Source organism: Papio anubis, chromosome 5 (assembly GCF_008728515.1).
Source record: "Papio anubis isolate 15944 chromosome 5, Panubis1.0, whole genome shotgun sequence".
Taxonomy (NCBI): domain Eukaryota; kingdom Metazoa; phylum Chordata; class Mammalia; order Primates; family Cercopithecidae; genus Papio; species Papio anubis.
The window spans coordinates 44,604,369-44,628,604 of NC_044980.1; the positions used below are offsets into that span (position 1 = coordinate 44,604,369).

At 33.9% G+C, this 24,236-nt stretch overlaps 1 protein-coding gene across 1 annotated transcript in view; it reads right to left on the minus strand.

Moving 5' to 3' along the window:
- Positions 1–24,236, minus strand: part of HCN1 (hyperpolarization activated cyclic nucleotide gated potassium channel 1) — a 423,498-nt gene that overhangs the window by 354,343 nt on the left and 44,919 nt on the right. The window contains exon 2 of the mRNA XM_003899650.5: positions 14,522–14,945. Coding sequence (XP_003899699.3) covers positions 14,522–14,945 — 424 coding nt within the window. The remainder of the gene's footprint in view (positions 1–14,521; positions 14,946–24,236) is intronic.

Here is a 24,236-nt window from a genome sequence, read left to right on the forward strand (position 1 = left end):
TTGTTTCAGTTCTCTGACTCCCAGTTACTCGGTAGGATTGTTCTTCTTGACTTTCTCGCAGCTGGTTGAGGTCATATGACATTTTGGCCAAAAAGTTGTAAGAAGTGAAATATATCACTTCTGAGTATGATTGTTTAAAACCCTACAGAGCTATCTATTTCCCTGTCAAAATGACTGGCAGTGATCATGATGGAAGCTGCTTAGTCAGTCTACATCCAAGTATGAGATGACAAGAAGCAGGACCGCTACCCACCTATGATGGTTATGTAGTGGGAGTGATATATTAACATTTGCTGTGAGAAGTTACTAAGATATTTTACCCTGCATGATAACATTCCCAATACTGAAAAAAAAAATTGTCTTCAGGAAACTATTAACAACTCACAGACTACATACTGGAGCATGTTGATCAACATTTCTAAAAACTCTGGGAAAACACTCAAAGGAAACTCCCAAATTCTATGAAATCTTTGATTATTTTGGAGGCTCAAGTCTGTAACAATAACATTCTTTGCATGACTGAGCTATGAGGAAACTATTTTGATTGTTTCTTTGGAAAATATGAACTTTTAAAAATCATATAATTTAGGAGAATATGTTTCTAGAATAACTATTGTAAAATTATAACAAATTTAAGTTGTAGTTCTTAAGCTGAAGCATTTGCTTTTCGTGTCAAATAATAACTGAACAAAATAAATTATCATCCAGAGATTTATACTGGGTAGAAAGGAAAATAATTAATCTGATATGTTTGGTCTTGCAAGTTGAGTAAGATACATTGCCAGTTTGGAAAAGTTCTATCTTGAATTTAGTCATCTCCTTAATTGCTTTTATTTTTTATACAAATGTTTTGGGTTTTTTTCAGTTTTGAAAGGCAGAAAATAAATAATATAGGAATTAATAAAAAGATGAAATTAATAGTTATCCAACTAAGGGGTCGATCATAATGGTTTCCTCAACCTCAATACTACATTCTTCAGTTCAAGGGACAATGGAATTTATAGCAGCCCAAGTCTCTGAAAAGGGTACTTCCTTGATCCTATGCTAAGGTTCCATTATGTGTGAGTGTGTGTGTGTGTGTCTGTGTGTGCGTCTGTGTGTGTGTGTGTGTGTGTGTGTGTCTGGTGAAAAGGAACTTATATTTGTTTTCTCTCAGTTATAAAAAAAAAAAAATGACTAAGATATTTTGCTGACACTCTGTTAGCAGATCTTCTGGTGGGAAATGTGACAAAAGAGGAGGATGAGGAAAAAATTCTGCTTCCATAAAGGTAAAAGTGATTTTAAAAATTCATAGTATTAGCAAGAATTGGTTTTCTTGGAACACAAAGGAATTGATTTCCTAAGAGTATGAATTACAGCTGGGATCCTTTGACCTCTCACTTCTTAGAAAATAGGTATTATTACCTAACCCGAAATTCTGGTTAATTTCACTGCCTGCTTTTTCTCCCCAAAACAAGAGTAACAACAGTAGTGACAATAAAAACACCATCAATAAACAGTTCTACTATTGAAGAGATATTTTACAACAGCTTTTGGTGGAAAGAATGCATTGGTTTTGCAAACAGAATCTATCAATACATGGATTCTCTGACAATAGCCACAACAGACACAGGCGTTGGAAGTGACTCCATGCTGAAATAGATGCTGGGGGGTACAAGTAAATGAATAATATACTCAGGGAAAATGTGAAGACAAGTGAAGCATTTTGAGTAAATGTTTTCAGAACTACAGGATAACTGATTTGCTGTTGGTCACGCAACTGCCTGAATGCAGCAGTTTCTTGATAATCTGTTAGATATTTCTAACCATTGATTTAGCAATTGTGATACATTTTCTGGTTAAGAGTCTCCTACAAGGGCATCCATACCACAAGAAAAAGAAAGAGAGAGGAACGAGGTCCACTTTTGGTTAAGTTCTCTGACTAAATACAGAGTTTATAAGACTGCCTATAAAATTAAAATACATTGTTCTTTCTTCCTAAAAACGAACAAAAAAACCCCATTTAGGGATCTTTCAAAAGTGTGTATGATTTGAATGCAAATGAATGTCTCATATTCTAGTATAAGGAAGTTATTTTACAATCTCAAAAGAGTATTAATATTATTTTAAAATTTTTTTTTATTTTTAAAACTCAAGAAATCTCACATTTTCATAAAGCATGGTTTGTAACAGCCCTTTTTTATTTCAATTGACTAATCAAAGGATTGTAATCATCTGGCCAAAACATCACTATTCCCTACTCCAGCTCTCTTAGAAGTCTTTCTAAATAGATTGTAGAGGTCTTTCCAGTGGAGCCAAAATGTATCTTTAGAGCCATTCTTGAAATATTATATTCAATAATTCACAATAGATGGAAATTCACACACACTTGTTATGATTATTTATTTCCTTTTCTAATTCCTCCACAAAAATACAAATTCTCTTTTAGCAGTGGTTATTATTCATCTTTATATCAGATAGCACAGCTCAGCATATGGTATGCATATGGCCAATTAATATATTATTAAATTCCATATTTGATATTATAAAGATATGAAATTTTCACATGAGGATATCTCGTTTTTATTTTGTATAGCTAGTATACAATTACATATGCAATGTTTAACTGGTTGTATAAAATCATACGTCTAAGACATGTAGTACTAAACAGAGTTCTTCAAAAATTTCAGCATGTTACCACGACATGTGCTCACTAAAAGTTTTTTTCACATGAAGTCATAGGTTTATCTAATTTCAAGCCATTGAAAATTTCTGAAATATATGAAATAATGATTCAACTAAATGAGAAGAAGGGTGAAGGATTTAGTTGGTTAAGTTCCCAATAACACTTAGAAACAATAAAACAATAATCTTTGACATTAGGCAAACCCGGGTAATGCGGCAGCAGGAAGACTTCAGCAAAACCGTTAATTTTTAAAAATTTTTATTGCTTACTGGTGCCTCCTTTCTCCTCTGCCAGTCATTCCAAACTCATCACATTCTGGTTGAACCTTCTGCTCATATAAATGCACATTCTCTCCCTCAGGCTGTGACGCTCATATTCATGTACCTATCCTTTCTGTATAAAGAATTACTTTCAGCTACCTGTCAACCAACAGCCTGCTAACATGTTATCTAGTAATAGCTTGAAGTATATTTGACATTTTCTAGGATACTCTTGAAGATGATAAAGATCTTGAAACATAAATTAATCATTTCCAATAGTGAAATTTTAGTTATTAATATCACAATTCCCAAGAAATGTCTGAGAGCAGAAAACTGGTCACTTAGAACTTCCAGAATTCATTACTCATAACCTAGCAGTTAATCTATACATCATCTAATATTATTCTAAAGTCAGTGTTTATGTGAGCCTAAAATATTACAAATCTAGAAGTTCTTCAACAACTCTTTCCCAACACATTGGAAATTACTGGCACTCCCTGGTAATTACTGTTATTACAAAGTTGTCTTGCTTCTACAACAAATATGTGTCAGGAGAAGAAAAAGAAGTGACCTTTACTAGATTAAAGATTATCTACAGCTACATTTCTCTAAATTTCGGTCTAGATAAAAATGAGAAAATATGTTTTAATTGTACAATATTGTTAAAACCTATGAATTTGAATGTTTGTGATTCATTGCCAGTTAACTGAAAGGAGTTGTTCTGGACATTTATCCTTCTCCTTAGCATCATCCAAAATGAATATTTTCACACAATGGAGAACCACTTCCCACACTAAGAAACTGTCACACTCACAAAGCTAGTTGATCTCCCAAGCATTACTGCTAGGTACTGTTAGGTAGTTACAGTTCCTGGATTCTAAATTTAAAAGCACATTTTACCACAATCCAGATTCTACTGTTTTAATCTCAGCTACGATCCAGAATATTGAGGAAGGAAAAAATTTCATTATTTCATAGATTCTGTGAAAGAATCAGTGAATTAACTTGACAAGCTAATTCTATCTTATATAAATATGCTCTTTAAACTTTCAATTTTAGAGTTCACAAAGCACTTTCATATGAATTTTCCATTTGATTATCATTCACATTTTTTAAATATGAGAAAAATGTCTGAAAATGACTTGCACAAGATACTCCTGACTCTCATTTCAGAATTCTGAATTCCCCCTGTTCTCAACTCACATCTCCACACACACAAAAAAAAAACAAAAAGAACAAATTGAAATAATAGATTATTGTAAATATTCCCACCTATAAACAATCTCAATGGGAAACCCTTTCTGATCCCACTACTCCTGACTTAGATAGGACTGTATCAAAATAGCTACCATTATCTGGAGCCCTGAGAACAGTCTCCAGAATCCTTACTCAATGTCTACTTTCACTTTAAAATGTAATAAGAAAAAGAATTTAGCTGTCTTAAAAAAAATGGTCTAAATGGCAGACTTAACTCAAAATAGCCACCAGAATTATATAACCAACCAAATGTATTTCCTTTTCACACTAAGACACGACTCATCTAAAACAAAATCTAAATTGCACAGATCAGCAAGACAGAAAGAGAAGTCAAAGCAGGTCTTTCTCAGCCATTACCTGGTGCAATTGAAGGGCTCTAATTTTGTTTACTCTTGGGCTTTCATAACACAGTTATAATGCCTCATAAGTTGACTTTCTGTGACAATTGATGATATACTTGAAAAAGCATGTCTATATTTAAATCAGTCATTCTTTTGAAATAATGCAGGCATAATCTTGTTTCCAAAGTATTTTAAATTAGTAAGAACACCTTTGACATTGAGTCAGACTAAAGTGAAAGACTGGTTTATTAGAAACTGATAGTAAAAAAGCATCTATTTTCAATTTTTTATTAGATAAGTATATTTAACATTTTCATCAGAGAGTAATTTCACCTACTTATTTGTAACAATAAAATATTATTGGATGTCACTGTACCCTTTTCCAATGTCTATCATGTATCACCACACCTTTCTCGTTTGTATATAGGTGCACTATATACAAGACCAACTAAAGTGACTCGTTCAACTGAGATAATTACTAGGATAATTAAAGTAATACACGCTTATTATAAAACACTCTGGCAATTAAACCAGTCTTCAATTTTAAACCAGAAGCACATTACAAACTGTGTCTCCAACTTTCATAAACCAGTATTAGCAACTTTCACTCTAACAGCACATGAATGAGTCTAAAATAGCAGTAGCCATAATATATATGGTATCTGCATGCATAACGAAAGGAAAAACTAAGACATCTATTCGGAAACTGGATAAATGTAAGGCTAAATGTGCTTTGTCCTAAAATAGCCTGATTCATCTGCTGCTTCAGTTCTTCAGTTGGTATATTTTGGGGAGAAGTAATGCATAATAAGGGCCAGGCACACTGGCTCATGCTTGTAATCTAAGTGTTTTGGGAGGCTGAGGTGGAAGGACAGCTTGAGACCAGGAGTTCCAGACCAGCCACGGCAATATAGCAAACCCTGTCTGTACAAAATAAAATTTTTTTAAATTAGCCAGGAGTGGTGGCATGCACCTGTAATACCAATTGTGTGGGAAGATCCTTTGAGCTTAGGAGTTCAAGGTTGCAGTGAGCTATAATGCCACCACTGCTCTTTAGCTTGGGCAAAAGAGCAAGACCCTATCTCTAAAAAAAGAGTAAGGTATAATAGTATTTATAATTCTTTCAATATTTGACAAGATAATAAGCACAATAAAGGGATAATAATTAAACTCTTTTTGAGATTTTTATATTTTAAATTTATAGAAACATTCATAATATAACTTACATTTCTATAAACTTTTTAGTTTCAAAGTGTATGTTCAACAATAACATCTCAGTTGAACCTTAGATTCTATGAAATTGAACAAAAAATCACCATTATCCCCATACTGTCAATGAGGAAGTTGATTAATTTTTCCATGATTTCTAAATTCCCTTGGAAGATTTCCCAGACGTTGCCACTTGGAAGGGCATATAGTTTCAAACTTAGATATGAAAGTGGCCATATTTAGTGTGCTTTCCCTAGAACCTCTCTTCTACTCCCTAGTACACACTCATATACAATATCTTTCTCTCGGTTTTGTTGTTTACACCATAAATGCTTGTAATACTGGATTCAAAACATTGTTGTTTTATTGGTTTGTTTAATTACATGTTTTATTTTCTTACTGAATTGAAATTCCATTGAGGGAATAACTGAAATCATTTAGCAAGTATTTTAGAGCCTGATTATTTCCCCAACACTATGCTAGGAGCTGAAGATGCAGGAAAGCCATGATATCTGCCCTTTTGGAATCTAATACATAGTTGTAAAGGCACAGATTTAGAGAGATTACAAAAGTGATGAATGTTACAAAGCAGAAGCACAAGGAGCTGTTCCAGATCCATTATAGATGGAACTAATTGTATCTGAGAGGTTAGTTGATTCTACCTAAAGGAAGCAATGCTTAAAAAAAAAAAAAAAAAAAAATGAGATGGATAATCTGAAACTGTTGAAAGGAATGAAGTTCTAGAAAACATGAACACATATTTTCATGAACATGAAACAAACGGATTTGAAATGTAGTATTTGGCAAACTAAAGAGGTTCAACATAGTTAAAGAATAATGAAATAGAGTTTCTCGGGTTGAGAGAGTTTGGCCAGAAACAAATTTCAAAGGGCCTTGAATATTGCATTGTATGTTGAGAGTAATGAAACATTACAGAAATATTTTCAGCAGGTGGGTAATATTGTAATAGTTACTCTTCAAAACTACCACTTTTGAGTTCCTGAGAAGGCAAGCAAGGGTCAATTTTAAAATACAGTTATGAATTGAGAATAGAAATCCAAATGAGAGACAAGTTGGCTTGGACTAGGATGGTGATAAGGGGATCAAGTGAAGAAGTTATAGGATTCCAACTACACTCAGGAAGTAGTAGAATCAGTAGGACTTGCTTATTTCTTAGAAATTAAAAGAGAAGGAGAAGAATACTTTTTAGATTTCTGACTTGAGCAACAGGAAATAAGGGAAAAGGAGAAGATTTAAAGAAAAACTGAACCTACTGGGCTTGAGCAGCTCATGAGATATCTTTGTAGGATGTCACTGAGTCGTGTGGACACTGAGGCAACTAGGTATATATAATTTAGAAACTTGAATATCTATCTGATTATTATCAACATATAGCCATGGAATTATATAAAAACTTGCAAAACAAGAAAACAGATTGGCACAAGGATCGGGCATTAAGAAAGTTGAATATTTTAATCTTAAAGTGGGAAGCATGAACATTTCAAATCAGATCTTATATTCTGATATTTAACAGAGATTTCCATGTCAAAAGCACTGAGATGATACAGATCTGCCATGGGGCACTGACCAAAGAACATGCATAAAATTAAATCTTACCTCTAACATATGTATATATACACCATGCACACCCTGTTAAAACTTTTTTGTTGTCTTCGGGCCAGGCGCAGAGGCTCACGCCTGCAATCCCAGCATTTTGGGAGAAGAAAGTATAGTTAGAAATCATTTTACATATATGAATATCCACAGTCATCTCTTTTATTTTTTTTTTCAAGAAATGAACTAGGCAAGCAAACAGATGATTCTAGGAGAGTGTAAATGAATAATTTCAAAGAAAACAGTTTGGCATTTTAGAAGATAGGACCTTAAAGTAACAACCAATAGAGGACACCTAGTGGTCTTTAGCAGAATCAATATTTGCTTGCAGAACATATCAGGCAATTCACACACATGCAATAATGTTGGTGGGTGGATCACCTGAAGTCAGGAGTTCAAGAGCAGCCTGGCCAACATGGTGAAACCCTGTCTTTACTAAAAATACAAAAATTAGCCAGGCATGTTGGCTGCACCTGTAATACCAGCTACTCAGGAGGCTGAGACAGGAGAATCACTTGAACCCAGGAGGCGGAGGTTGCATGAGCTGAGATGGAACCAACTACCTGCCAGCCTGGGTGACACAGCAGTTGCCTTGACTTAACATTTCATTTCCACATAGAACTCATTACATTGTATGTTAAAATTTCAGCACATCTGTTAAGCTATCACATTAAAAAGTACATAATACTGAAAACAATTATCTCACAATACTAATAATTGTTTAGAGAAGGAACTTAAAACTCTGTTTAATTGGAGAAGAAAGTATAGTTAGAAATCATTTTACATATATGAATATCCACAGTCATCTCTCTTTTTTTTTTTTTTTCAAGAAATGAACTAGCCAAGCAAACAGATGATTCTAGGAGAGTGTAAATGAATAATTTCAAAGAAAACAGCTGGGCATTTTAGAAGATAGAACCTTAAAGTAACAACCAATAGAGGACACCTAGTGGTCTTTAGCAGAATCAATATTTGCTTGCAGAACATATCAGGCAATTCACACACATGCAATAATGTTGGTGTTAGTAGATGTGCTAATTTCAGAAAGATGTCATCATAAATATGATATTTATAAATATTACAAAAATACCCATTTAAATATTTCAGATAACTTCCATATGCTTCATTTCATTTGAACTTCACAACTGTTTGATTGTTTGTGGGCAATCAAAATCACGTAAGTCACTTTATGTGATTTTTCCCTAGATTACATAGAAAATAATGTCGAAGTTGAAATATACACTAATTTCTGTTATAGAATCCATTCCATACGATCATAAAAATTGAAACTTCCAATATAATTGATATTTAAAATTGTAAAACACTGCGAATAGACTTCATAGAAGGCCTTGTCATATTTCATTAACTGATACAAACATTTTTCGACAGCAAGAGTACTTGGCAAAGATAAAACTTTTCTTAGCTATCTAAAAAGGTACTGTGTTTGACACTGACTGCATATAAAAAAATGCAAGGAAGTGATAAAACTCTCTTCTAACTAGTGTTGTTAGCTCTATCCACAGTGGCCTCCAATCTCCGTCATTCTGTAGCATGCTAAAATGTAAATCTCCTGCCTAAAATGCATCAATGGCACCTTTTGAGTAAGCCCATCATTAGCACAAATTTTGGTCTGCATCTCCAAACTCAATCTGGGAATCTGCATCTACTGCACTAGGCTGCTTGTATCTCGTATCTTCTGGAATGCACTCGTCTGCCTGGCCCACTTGTTCAGCCTGGTAATCTATACCCCAGATTCAAAATTCAGTTCAGTATGTTTGAAGGCCTCATCTTATGCAAAAGCAATTGTGTTGTTCACTCCCTTATTTATGCCACTACTTCCCACACCATCTGTGATTATTTGCTCACATCTGCTTTTCTTACAATATTGGCATCAGTCTTCTATCCTTATTTGCAGCATCTCCACATATAGATTACTCAGTAAATGCCTGGGAGTGAAGAACGGATACTCTCTTATTATTATTTAACGAATTTAGAACATGGGAGATTGCCAGTATTTAGTGGATAAGCATGCTCTGATTATTTATTGTGTTTATAACCCTGCACTAATATACAAAAAGATTCAAGGGCAAAATTTGACACTGATTCTTCCCTATGATGTCTATGTCTGACAGAAGGAAATGAAAATATGTGTAATAAAGCATTAGTAACCAAATTATCATGAACAAATATATGTAGAGCCAGCAGAAATTTTCATTGTAAAGGTATTGACTGTCACAGTAGAGTGCATCAATGCAGAATACTTTCTGGAAATGAGTTGAAGTCTGATTTTTTTTTTTTTTTTTTTACGGAGTTTCGCTCTCGTCGCCCACACTGGAGTGCAATGGCACGACCGTAGCTCACTGCAACCTCCGCCTCCTGGGTTCAAGCTGTTCTCCTGCCTCAGCCTCCCGAGAAGATGGGATTACAGGTGCCCACCACCATGCCTGGTTAATTTATATATGTGTGTGTGTGTGTATACATATATTTTTTTTAGTGGAGACAGGGTTTCACCATGTTGGCTAGGCTGGCCTCAAACTCCTGACCTCAGGTGATCCACTGCATCTGGCCTTTAGTCTGATTTTTAAAGGAGTGATAGAAAAAAAAAAGGCTTTCCAAATCAGAGATGTAGCAGGAATAAAATTATAGAAGCAGAAAGAATCATTTCCTGCAAGCAGCACTGTAAAACTGAAACAAAAACAAACAGGAAAGAGTTGGGTGCAAATATGAAGTGACGATGGTAAGACCAGGGAAGAATGTGCTGGAGAGCTTTGAAGGCACAGCAAGGAAACACAGATTTGATGTGACAAGCAATATGGAGGTTCTCTAAGTTCTGGTACAGGGCAGGTTTGGGAAAATTCTGCTGTTTGCTTATGGCAAGTCTTAGAATCCTATGTGTTTTTTAAAATATAAAAGTAATTAGAATATGCATTGTATAATTATAGATAGGCAATTTATAGTAAGAGTTAGTTTCTACTCTACACCAATTTGAATGCTAAAATTAACCAAAGACAGAAACTGTAAACTGCATTAGCTCCCTATGGAATAAATTTCCTTATCACTGTTCTGTTGGTATACATAATTTGTATATAAAACTATCTCTAAGCCAGTATAAAAATCTAATATTGGTTTCAAGACAAGCATTGAAATGTTCAAGACACATTATTCATCTGAAATTGCTATAGATATGTAAAATCAAAACCATAGGCCTTCTTTCCTGTCCCAAAATGTATTTAATTAATTGTATTATGTCCCAGTTCTATACAAGGGAGATTGGAGAGATAGGAAATTATGAATAAAAAGTAAAATCTTATAGCTATATATTCCAAAGCCATAGTTATTATATAATGATGCATTTCCCACTTTCTAAAATTAAGAATAATTAATGCTTTATCTATGACGTTAAGTCTTACAAAGAGATAATCATTACAAAGTAGCATTTCTATTTGCAATTAATATTTCCTAAACCTCTAAAAAATTTCGAAGGTCATCTCCTGTTGATAAAATGACTGAGATCAGCAGCTGTAAAGGAACTCTTCACCTTTACACACTGAATAATCTCCTATTCGCTAAGCTCTTAATCTCTCTTTATCTCTTCAGTGGCTTGTGATTGTCACATATTCCATTTAATTTCCAGGGATTTCCTCACCGTATGTCTCTTTTAGGAGGATCACACTGAATTTGTTCCCCTTGTGATAGGTTATGAAATAGCAGTCTGGCTTGGATAACTGTCTTATTTATTATATTTAATAATAACAATAACGACAATGCTGATTCAAATAATAGTTTTTTAAACCCAAATGTAAAAATGGGAAAGATTCACCTCAGTTTTCTAGCTACTACATGAAAATGAATTTCTGGCTTGATTTATCTAAATTGTCTCTGATTTTTACCTCACCTGGCAATATATACAAAGTTTCAGTGTAATGTCACAGAAAGCTATTTTTACATCCCAAATCTATTGATCTTATAACTGACTCATGAAAACAACTTCCCTCCTCACTTCTTAACACCATGTGTTTCATAAATTAGTTGCTCAAATCAGCTATTTCCTCCTGTATTAACCACTAATTCAGCTTTAGTAATGATAATAACATAAGCACAAAATTTTAAAGCTTCTGTATCTGATTCATAATATTTTTCTAATTTATTTGGCATCAGAGCTTTTTCTTGTTTTTCAGTTGAACTAATTCAGTCCAGAAAAAAAAAAAAAATGTATTGTTGAAGATGGAAGCAGCTTCCTATAGAAGGCAGCAGCTTTCCTCAGGAATGATTCATTTAGAACAGTGGCAGCTTCCAGACTTCACACATTACTTCCCCAAATTTGCTGAATTTAGCATTAGCCAGCTTGGTACTAAAACACTCAGAACCAAAGACATGTGGGTGAACTCACATCTTCCTCTGCATTCTTATTGCAAAAGCTCAAAGAGCTACTTTTTCTGATTTATTTGTTGTATTTCTACTTGTAAACACATCCTGGTGGCATTTACAAAAATCAGGTAGAGAGATTTCCAGTTTTGGAATCATTCAAATTTCTTGGTGATTATGGTTAGAAACATGTAGGTGATGGAAAGATGAATTTGTATTACATTCTGGATTATGACTCTGTTTCTTCCCTGTTGAACAGGATTACTAACGGGCATTAAATACCCAAGATATATGATATTGTATGGGGTATCATATAATCAAGAAAACATTCTTCACCTAAATGGGCTTATGGTTCATTTATTACCAAGCTCATTTATTTATAAGAAACATGTTGCCAACTCACAACTCTAGCCTGAATGTGCTTGGTTACCAAATGTCTGTAAGTGCATATTAAATTGCATTTTACAATAATGATAGCAGTGAGCTGGTGTTCTTAAATTTTATCACGGCATCTTTAAAACACATCATGTTACACAGATCTAGGTGCCTGTGATTACTGCCAGAAGCCAAAGGACATTGGTGTTAAGGAGTATACTCTTCCATGACCACACAGCCTGCCATTTTATGTGATAGGATGCCATCTGTTTATCCTGCTGCCATTCTCTAGTAACTGGGCTAAAACCACAAGATATTAAAAATAGTCACATTGCTACTGTATTTTTAATTGACTGGATATTTATATCAGTGACTTTCCTCTCACAGGATATTTGTTAAAATATTTTTCTGTGGCCTTGTTTCAAGAGGTACTATTCAACTCTGTTGCATTGCATGGCCCACAGTCTTATTTAAGAAAAGTTCCCTATAATTTCTTAGACAGTCTATAAAATAGTAGAATATTAAGATATTTATAACAAAAGCAGTATATGTCATAGTAAGAACCGATATAGTTTTGCAGTTAAGAACACTGGCTCGTAAGTCTGATTGCCAAGTTTGGAATCCCAGCTCCACTTCTTACTAGTTCTATGAATCTGGACAAGTTACCTTATTGTATTTAATTGTTCTCATCTGTAAAATGATGACAATAATTATATTTACATCATTGTGTTGTTAGGAAGATTCAGTGAGCTAATATATGTAAAGAACCAAACATACTAGTTGACATGTAATAAGCCTTCAATAAATATTGCAATTACTAGCAAGAATCATCTTGGTTTGGTATTAATCTCAAATTAGCATTAAAAAGCTTTGAGAACTGAACATTTCTTCCATTTTAGATGGAATGTGCTATGTAGAGAAAAATTACAAGATGAATCTGATTTCTCAAATGTGCTTCATTTGATTTTAAATATATCCCATATCTATATTTAAGAATGATCCATTTTTATGCCTTTTTATCAGTGCGTTATGCAGTGTTTTATTATTGCATGTCATTTCCTGAAATCCTGTGAACCAAAATGTCACTGTCAAGCACACACAAAACACTGCTACCGCCTCACAGAAATCAAACAGAACTTCCATTTTATGACATATTTAAAAGCATAATTTATCTTAAAAATGCTAAAAAGTATTTCTGCAGGGGACAAAGCAATAATCTATAGCCAGTATATGACTTCATATGACTCTCATTAGTGTTGGTTTAGGTATTCTGTAAGTCTTTTGCATCCCACGCCCAGTTTACCCAATAAGTACACTGAAATGTTGCCCAACACATACCAACACATGATGTCCTTCATTAGATGGTTTAAGACAGATCTTTGGAAACTCCAGTCGGCTGAGTCCTCTCAGGTCTCACCCACTGTCTAACAACAACATATGCCCTATTCAGCAAAATATGGGCCATGATTGATCAGATTCACTCCATTTATTCACTATACTCTTTGTGTTTTCTATGTACTAACGTCCCTCTTGAATATGTTCTTTTTTAGTATTATGAAATGAACTAATAGGGAGAAATTATAATAAGTTACTATAGGCAAGGTATAACAATGAGCAAAATTAATACGCTAAAATCAAAGCCATTATATATATAACTTGGAAATAAAGAAACAATCTCTTTTACCCCAGCATGAATTCAATGAAACTTCAATATTAGAGGAGACAAAAACCACACTATCTCATAGAGTTAATGATGTGCCAGATTAGCAATCAGACCCTACACATCTTTATCAAAGACGGTACCAGGGCGCGGTGGCTCACGCCTGTAATCCCAGCACTTTGGGAGGCAGGTGGCACTCACGAGGTCAGGAGATCGAGACCATCCTGGCAAACACGGTGAAACCCCATCTCTACTAAAAATACAAAAAAAAAAAAAAAAAATTAGCCAGGTGTGGTGGCGGGCGCCTGTAGTCCCAGCTTCTCTGGAGGCTGAGGCAGGAGAATGGTGTGAACCCGGGCGGCGGCGGAGCTTGCAGTGAGCCGAGATCCATCCTGGGCGACAGAGCGAAACTTCGTCTCAAAAAAAAAAAAAAGACGGTACTTGATGTATTTATATTAGGTTTTAAAAAAACCAAAGTGGGAGAGGGGTTGTATTGATCAGGATAATAATTGTTGATTAAAGTGTATTTATTTTAAAATACAATAAATTGGCATAAAATGATCGCTATTTTTTTAGTTCATTCAAATCCATTATTTGATCATGTATTTTATGAATACAATATATCACTTATGCATGGAAAAGAGGAGTCATATACATTTTTCTACTTGAATTTCATAAAACTCATTACGCATAGCACAGTAATTGTTCATTGTAAAACAGCCATAATTAACAATTTTCTGATATAGATTTTAAAAAAGAAAAAGATGCATCTTACCTCTTCCCATTGATGTATGTATCTAATTAACCTTGAAAGTCGTAATAAACGCAAGAGACTGAGAATTTTTGTAAACCTCACAATGCGAAGTGCCCTGGCTGTCTTGTAAACTTCTGAATCCATTCCTTTTTCTACAATAAGAAAGATATAATCCACTGGGATGGATGAGATGAAGTCAACCACAAACCAGCTTTTTAAATAATTCATCTTGATCACTTTGGGGTCCAGGATGATTTCAGAACTGTCTTCGTTGACAGTTCCAGTCCTAAAATTCATGATCAGGTCCAGTAGGAAAACTGTATCTGATGCCACATTGAAAATAATCCATGGTGTTGTTGTTTGCTCTGTAAAGAATGTGATTCCAACTGGTATGATGACTAGATTTCCAACCATCATTATAAGCATTATTAAATCCCAATAAAACCTACAACAAATAAAAAAATCAGATTTTAAGATGTAGAAAATAACGAGCCTATCCCCCCCATGAAAAATTATTGCTGACATATAGTGAGATCAACAAGTAAAAGAACAAATAAATGGTTTTATTTAAAAAAAAATGATTCCTTAAATGGCTATATGTTTAAATCTAAGTAAAATTAATATATTCTTAAACCAAGGCATTATAATTATGAAATTCTAAAAATTATGTGATATGAAGCATTATACAAATAAAATCAAGAACATATTTATTTAGTAAAAAGGCAAAAAAGCAACCTGCCTTATAATTAATACCAAATATAGACAGAAACTACAAAGAAGTATAAGATTAGAATATATGTAAGAAAGCCTTTGGGAAGGCTCTTTGAAGATGTTTTGAATTATTTTAGATGGTCAATTTACCAATCATAGATTAGAAAAAAAAAAAAAACAGAAATAAATAGGATACTCTAAAAATTTTAGTACTGCAAATTTATCTCAAGGAATACAGATTAGGTTTGCCATGGAATCTAGAATACCCTGGAGTTTTGCAGTACTCCAAATATTTTATGCTTTATTCTTCTTTTGCTTGAAATAAGAAAACTAATTTTGGTCTGATGCTAAGAACTGAACAGGTTCTACTCCATATTTGAAACTAGAATCTACAAAAAATTTGTGTTTTTATTACTACTTTATTGAACAACTACTTTAAATATATTGTCACTACTTTTCCAAAAAAATTCTTTTTTTGTTTGTTTGTTTGTGTGTTTTTGAAAGACAGTTTCACTCCTGTTGCCCAGGCTGGAGTGCAATGGCATGATCTCAGCTCTCTCAAACCTCCGCCTCCCGAGTTCAAGTGATTCTCCTTCTGCTTCAGCCTCCCGAGTAGCTGGCATTACAGGCATGCCACCATGCCCAGCTAAAAAAAATCTTTAACATTTCTAATTTAATTCTGAACATGCCTATGATTACTAGGTACCTTTTGAAATATTCTTTTGAGATAAGAATATTAAAATTGAGAGAAAAACCAGATAATTTAAAATTTAAATTTTAATATTAAAATTAAAATTGAGAGAAATATTAAAATTGAGAGAGAACTTCATTCCTGGTTTATATAGCTCAACTAAATTCATTTGGCATAACTATAGTGTTATTTTTATAAGGGTTCTTTCAGTCTGTTGACACTCCTGTTAATCAAATATTTATAGTTGTTACAGTGTATACTTGTAAAAATGAAAAAAAAAAAAAAGCTAACACAACTGTATAATCATGAAATGTCTCCAGAAACATAAGTTACTTTTTCCTAGTCATAGGTATGTTATTTGAGCAGTTTTGTGTAACCAATATAAACTTCCATGATAAAAAATGTCTGTTCACCAAGATACTTTTGTTTTACATGAATACTCCTACTTAGACAATTTGAGTTACATTTTGGTGAGGTATACATGTGTATAGACCTTTCAAAGTCACTATCATCTGTAATTATGAATGACTCCTGAAATAAAAGTTGTAGTTGAAGAAAAAACTATAATAGGCCCTATCTCCCCTGTCTCCAGCCTCAGGATGTTGTAAAGGATAAACGTTTGTCATTTTGAAGATTTCACCAGTATTTCTGCCAAAACTTGCCTATAATTTTTGAAACAAGTATACAAATATCCATGTCAGTCATACAACATGCACTGGCAGTTTAAACGAAATGGTTTTGTATCTTCTTCTCACAATGGAAATGCAAAATGTACCGTTCAACACAATAAGGACAGAGGAGAGATGCAGAGGAGGAGCAATCTTGTAACAGCTATTTCACAAAGAAATGGCATCACTAAACTCTAAAATGAAACTGTGTGTATCCTGAGGATTTTTCACTTCTGGGCACTCCTATCAAGTCCCTTCTGTAAGTTTCTCTCTCTGCCCTCCCCTTCAAGGCCGTTGTTCCCCTGGGTGTCACATATAGCCATTTTATCTTCTATTCTACACATTGTCCTTGAGAAATATTATACACCCATCCATGCCTTTAATAATTAATTTGTAACTGATGACCCCAAAAGCTTTATTGTCAATCCATTCCTATCTTCTAAGCCTCCTAATCCTCATAATCAGCAGCCTGTTAAATCTCTTTCCTGGCATATCTCACACTCATCTCAAACAGCATGCCTAAGCTCAAACTCATAATCTCCTCTCCCACATATATTCCCACATATACCCTATCTCAGGGAATGGAACAACTCTATATGTGATTTGCAAGCCAGAAACCATGGAGCCATCCTAAATAACTCCTGGCCCTAAATCTACTCAAACCCATATCCAATCGTTCACCAAGGCTGTTTAGTTCTCACACCTAAATGTATGTTGTATTCATCCATTTGCACTTTACGATTCCCACTGCAGCTGTCGTCATTCAGAAAGTCTTACCAGCTATTTTATTTAGAGACAAGTCAATTAAATTCTTTTATTTTACAATTTCTAATCTGTTCGATGAAGATTATGATAGAACCAAATATACAGGGTTTTACAGATTAAATGAAACGATATATGCTAATCCCAGATCCTGGCATATAATTGTAACAAACAATGCCAGTGGCCTAGTCAGTACCCATTTACCCTTCCTCACTTACCATAAAAAATTCAATTTTGTGGGAAGCACCCAGCAATCTAATGAAAAATACTCATTTCTACAGACATCTTTGCATTTCTGTGATTAAGATAGAAGCCTTTTTTTTTTTTTGAAGGAAAACTAATATCTCATCCTTCAGAGCAATAGAGATTAAAAGAAAGCACCATTCATTCTTCATTACAGTAATAATGCTTACCACACTATAGCTTTTTGCTAGCAATACTTAATATAGTCTGAAGCCATTAGATATCTCAATACCAGTAGGTTAAACCCTATAATATCCTTTTAAAGTAACATTGACTCTATTTTGCAGACAAAACCACAGGTGCTTTTATATGCTTACATAATATTGTCTTTAGTTAGCATGGATTCATTCCTTAGGTAACAAAAAAATTACAATCATCACCTATTCTGGAAGTGCAATCAATATACCTTCTTAAAAAAAAAAAATGGGTTCTTAAAAATTGACTTCATGAAAATCTCTTACCTAATTGCCCATGAGTCTTTCTTTCTAGCTCTTTACTCTCAAAATTTGTCTGAGATACCCAAGCTCCTTCTTTTCCTTAACTCTCAGTTTCTATGTATTGCACATTTTATTACCATATCATCTTTCCTATCTCTCCCCTCCTTCCATTCCCATTACTATTTCTCAGGTCTGGGCAGAGCCACCTTTCACTTAAAATTCCTCATGAGTCTCCTGTCTATTCTTTCTAATCAAGTCTCACCACTCCCGAAGCAACTTACCTAACAATCAATTTGCTAGGTCAACAAACAGCAATGACTCTCTCAATTAAATGAAAACAACTTAGTCTGTTTGTCAAAGCACTCTATGATATCGCCTCCTCCTGCCTTTCCAGCCCCCTCTTTTAACAATTGAGGGCAAACATCCCATATCTCAGGCAAGAGGGCACTTGCTCATGCTTTGCCCTCATGCCTATCTGGGTATACATACAGGAGATATGATTACTTCCATCCCAGCTATTTTTCTACCTAACAGCATTCTACTTCTCCCTCAAATCCCATTCTGGCAATGAGTTTCTTAGATTTTTTGTGAGTTTTTTTATTATTATTATTTTTGTTTTAGTAGACTTTATTTTCAGAATAGTTTTAGGTTCATGGAAAACTTGAGCTGAGTGTACAGAGATTTCTCATATAGCCCCTGCCCCTAGACATGTATAGTCCCTCCCCAATATCAACATCCCCCACCATAAAAAAAAAAATTGTTACAAATGATGAACTTACACTGATACCTTATTATCACCCAGAGCCCACAGTTTATGTTAGGATTCACTATTGGTGTACATTCTATGGTTTGGGCAAATACATAGTGACATGTATACATATGAGTAGTTTCACTGCCCTAAAAATCACATGTGCTTTTTTTATTCATCCTTCTTTCCCCTCATTTGTTAGTTTTGTTTTTTTTTTACAACCTCCAGAGCAGCATATATTTTCAACATGCTTCCTAATTTATTTTTTATTCGTTTGTGTTTTTTCCATCATTACTGATTTAAGTTATTTAAAATTCAAAACTGTTTCTTCTCTTCTATTTATTTTCTGCTATAAGATAGCGTCTAAGACAGCAAATTAAGAATATTTATTAATTGGATTTTTAATGAAAACATACACTTTAATGGAGGATATTTAAAGAAAACTTTTTATAATAAGCCAAAGAGCCATTTACAAAGTAAACAATGATTTCTTAATTTGTCCTGCATATAGATCTGGATTTTACTTATTGAGGATTTTCATTTTTACAACAGAATACATTAAAATAAATAAAATAGGAAACAGGTTAGAAATATTATCTTAGGTTAGATATCTAAAAAAAAAAAGAGTTGTGTATTTGAGACAATTTTACATATCATATAATCTATCTACTTCTGTTCTGTTGGGGTCCGCGTGTTTCCTAAACAAAGGAATGAACACACAAGACAACACAAGACAAGACAAACATGGCGGCCGCCCCGGATGGCGCACTCTCCTTTATTTTATACAGTCATTTGTGGAATGTTGCCAAGTCACAAGACACATTTGTTTTTCTGACCTTTCCCTGACTTTCTGGATTTTCAAGATGTTTACACATAAACAAGCCCCCAGGGCCTGCTGTTTGCAGCTGGCTCCTTTGTCCTCCCTGTTTGCAGGGAAGGAACGCCCTGCTTCATTTGCAAGAGCAGGACTTATCGGGAACGCCCTGCTTCGTTTGCAAGAGCAGGACTTACCGGGAACATCTGGTTTGTGAGCACGTAGTCCTCTACATGTTCATCCTGTCCCAGATATTTGTAAAAGAACTTGGTTGGACTTTGAGGGCAGACCAGAGTTAAAATCCTAGCTTCACGAACTGGATGATTTGGAGCAAGATATTTAGTTGCCATAAACTTCCATTTTTTCTACTACCCTTAGAGTTACTCTGTGTGAGGACTACAAGAAATAGTGTATGCAAAGTGTAGCATATAGAACCTGTATGAAGAGAAGCCACGACCCAAAAATGATAGCTTCAGAGCTCTATCTTACACTGGAATCTCTGTGGTATCCTGAATAAGGTGCCAGTTCTCCACAAAGCCTGACATCAACAATGATATGACTCTTTACTTATTTCTCCTTCCTTATAATAAATCCCCATCAACTGAAGGGGGTGGAGAAAGAAACTGTTATGTAGAAACTTCCTTTCTCTGAAATACCAGCAAAGCAGAGAGGACACTCACTGGAAAACTAATGATAAGTACAGCAAAGTCATAATCTAGGTAACTATTTTACCTTTTTTACTGGAAATATACAAAATAAGCTAAATAAAATAATATATTATCACTAATAAGTATAATATTAACTACTAATGAAATAATTTTCATAGGCCACTTATTTTTTATGTAGGGTGATACACTCCCTACAGATTTTTAGAAGAGAGAAAGTGGCATTGTAAAGATTAGTCTATGATATTAAATCAAGAAGAATTTCAAATTCAGTCATACATTTTTTTCTCTACCCACATGCAACCCTCTAAGGCTTGTGATAAGGAGAACTCCTCCTTTTTCCTAACAAGAACTTCCCACTCTTCTTAAGGTTCCCCAGCCCCAGTTGCTTACGTTATCTGCTCTACTTGAAATAGCCTGATGTCAGACATTTCTAACCTAAAGCTTTAATGAGATTTAAATAATCGCCATATTTTACTACTACTAAAGGTGCTTGTATTTACAATATTCTCTCTAAATATTGAATGAAAAATTCTTTTCTCCCTTCTCTATGAAGAAATAAATATTTGTCATTAAGCAGAATCGAATAAAAAGATTTCCAGTTAATTTCCTGACATGGTACCAGATTTACAGACGCTCCTATTTTATCTACAGTCAAAGTCAAATGATGTCATAAACCTGTCCCATCAACTCACACTTAAGATTCACTTCTAAAAGAAAGAAATAGAATTCTCAAAAGATAAACACTTTTGATAACTTCTTATGAAATATAGCACTTCTTTGGCTGATATACAGCCATAGTGTGCTGCTTCTGTGAACTGTCATGGGTTTGAAAATTAGTGGTACTCTGAGAGATTAATAAACATCATTAGCTGCAGTAAAACAGTTTGGACCATTGTATTTAGAAGAATGGCCTCTTGATATCAATTATTTTATAAATATGAAACATGAATTGAGCACGTTTGTAACAACTTATTTATCAATCTGCATAAATAAATAAATAAGCAAATAAGTACCCAGCTGGATTTAATTCTTATAACAACAATAGTCCTCAAAATAATGTCCCAAATTTTATTTAAAACTGATTCAATGTTTAAAATCTAATAGCCTGATGATTGGGTACACATGTTTTGAAAACTACCATAAAGTACCTTCTCTTAAATGCAAGGTCCTCTTCCCAGTCCTCTTAATACTAAGATTCACACTGGGATAGATATTTTGTAAAAGATAGGTATTTAGAAACTTTGCAAAAAAGTTTCATTGGCCAGGTCTGCTACTTGGTCTAATGCCTTGATGTCTCACAAGGACAGATTTATTATCCATGGAGGGAGGGAAGGAAATATATTTTAAAAATACAGACAACTCAAACATAGGCAATTTGGAATGGAAATATGCTCACTTTCTTAACATAGTAAACCCTTGCAAAATGATCGTATTTGAGGGAAAGTTCAGCCTAAGTTATGAATAAAAAATGTTAGACTGTATCTAAAGGCATTTAGATGCCTTCCAATAAACTAGCAATTTATCCAATGAGAACATGAGATGTGTGGGTGGTGCATTGTTTTAGTTACTCATGAAAATGGTTTATTAAATTAAGCTAATGAAATAGAAATTTAAAACCTATGAAAGTATTAAGTTGTGTACCAATCCAAGCAAAAGTAAACATGTTTTGTCTATTTCCCCCTTCTCCTGAAACTGTATTTTTTATTGTGTGTTAACCTTTTGTCAATATTAAAAATCTTATATTGCTTCACATACTCTTCTTTGTGGAATTTTACAACTATAGCTGCTCACCTCTCCTACTTGAAACTCTCTCAAATTTTTGATTTCTATGATTCTACATTATAATAATTCCTCACTCATATTTCTGTATTAGCATAAACTCATTTTTCTCAATTCTTATCTGACTCCTACACATTAACAATGCGGGCATTCTACATGACTCAATTCTACTTAACTTCTTCCTTCTATTCACTCTCTCCCTTCATGTTCACCAACTTGCACATGTTTAACTAATATGTTAATGTAAATGGTTCTCAAATCGATCACTGGCTTTAACCTCTATGATGAAGTTAGGCATTGTATAGTTAGTGGCTTCCAAATTTCCCGATAGAACAGTCATCCCACTAGACTTAAATTTAGACTAATTAATCTTTTAGTCTCAAAATAATTCACCCTATATTTTTATTTCTGTTCATTATAATATAGCTTTTTTTTCTTTCATCCATCCACTATGCATAAAACTTCAGAAGTGTCCCTGACTCCTCTCTCTGCCCAGCTCTGGCATTTGATTACCTGCCCAGCTCTATATCTCCCCTAATACAAGTTTTCAAATTCAGCTTTTCATTTTGTTCCATTGTCATCATCCTGGATGGAGTTCTTATATCATTATGTTTTGTAATTTTCCAGTTTCTATCTGCCCTAGTAAATTGCCTCCTATTTATATCCACTAGAATTTCCTATTGCTTACAAAATGAAATGTAACCATTAAAATCCTCTTAAGTATGTCCCAATTCCGTATCTTGCATTTTTTCACATACAAAGTCCCAAGCTAAATTTAAAAGACCCTTTTTCAGAGTCATCATCTTTGCCATCCCTCACCCCAAAATGACAACTGGGATTTCCTTTTCCTAAACCCAAACTCAACCTCTACATTGCCTGATATTACTTCAACAGTCGAATAAATTCCAGTTCCTTCACAGAACTCCCTTTCACCTGATCTCCATCCCAGTTGGAGTTGATCTCCTCTTGTCCCAAATGCCTATCCTAATTTCTCTACGTGATTTTCAGCATCTGAGCACATCTACTACTGAACAATGAATACTCTGCCATACTATGATGTCAACAATAATTTGATAAAGACTGCTTAATAAATAGTCTCCAAAAATACTGCTTTAGCCCTTATTTCTAGCCAAATTAAATGCCAATCATCTTTAAATTGCCTAGCAAATGGTATACATACTGCTGATTTCCCAATGATCAAATTCCAAATTAGTATCTGTGTTAATGCGGGTTTATAAAAGCATTACACAATTCCAGTTAAAAATAAATATGATCATTTGTTCTTCTGGATGATTTCAAAATTAATCAGGTATAAGCCTTTATTTCTCCTCAAATGGTAGAATTATGATGCATGTTTTTAAACTGTTTTAATCTTCTTGCTTTAGACAACAGGAACAAAGATATCATTCAACAGGACTTACATTGTATCACTCAAAATCATTTCAAATGAAGGCCACAAGTTTCACTTTGCAGAATCCAAACATCTGTTCCCCCCTAAATATAACCCATGAATTATATTTCTGTAAGTCTATATCTTTTATTAAAGGATACAGACTGGAACAGAACTCCCTGGGTATTAAGAACATCTATTCTGCAGCATTCTGTCTTTATAATGTCATGTAGATTTTCCATTTAAAAAATCCTTAATTTAAATTATTTAGAAATAATGTATAAAATAGCTCCCAGTGTTTAAATTTAGACCTCTTCAAGAAGTTTAATCTAAAACTACTCCTTAATTTCTAAGTATTTTCATTTGATGGACAATTGAGTGGTTTTTAAATTTCATTTCCTGCTTCTAAGTCTTAACAATTTATTCCTCTAAGAAAAGCAAAAATACTGTCAGTGGTCATGTCATTCTCAACAAAAATGTATTCAAGTACCATTCACTCTTGTATACAATTCAGTAAACTGAGGTCTATGTTTTAGCTGTTTCTAAAGAAGGACAAAAATAATATTGACAGTTGGTTATCTTACTGATAAGACAGTCCCATGACATACATATTGAAGATATTTTATTTTGAATGTCTTCATTCAAAAGTCACACAGTCAACTGAATGACTGTGACACACAGCTTTATATTTGCTGATATACTTTCATCCAACCACTGTGAAATTATGAAAAGAAAATAGTGATTGAATTATTTTCTGTCTAATTACATGGCTAAGTTAAAGTTTATTCAAGTTTGGAGTTTTAATTTCCGATGGATTCTTCCCTC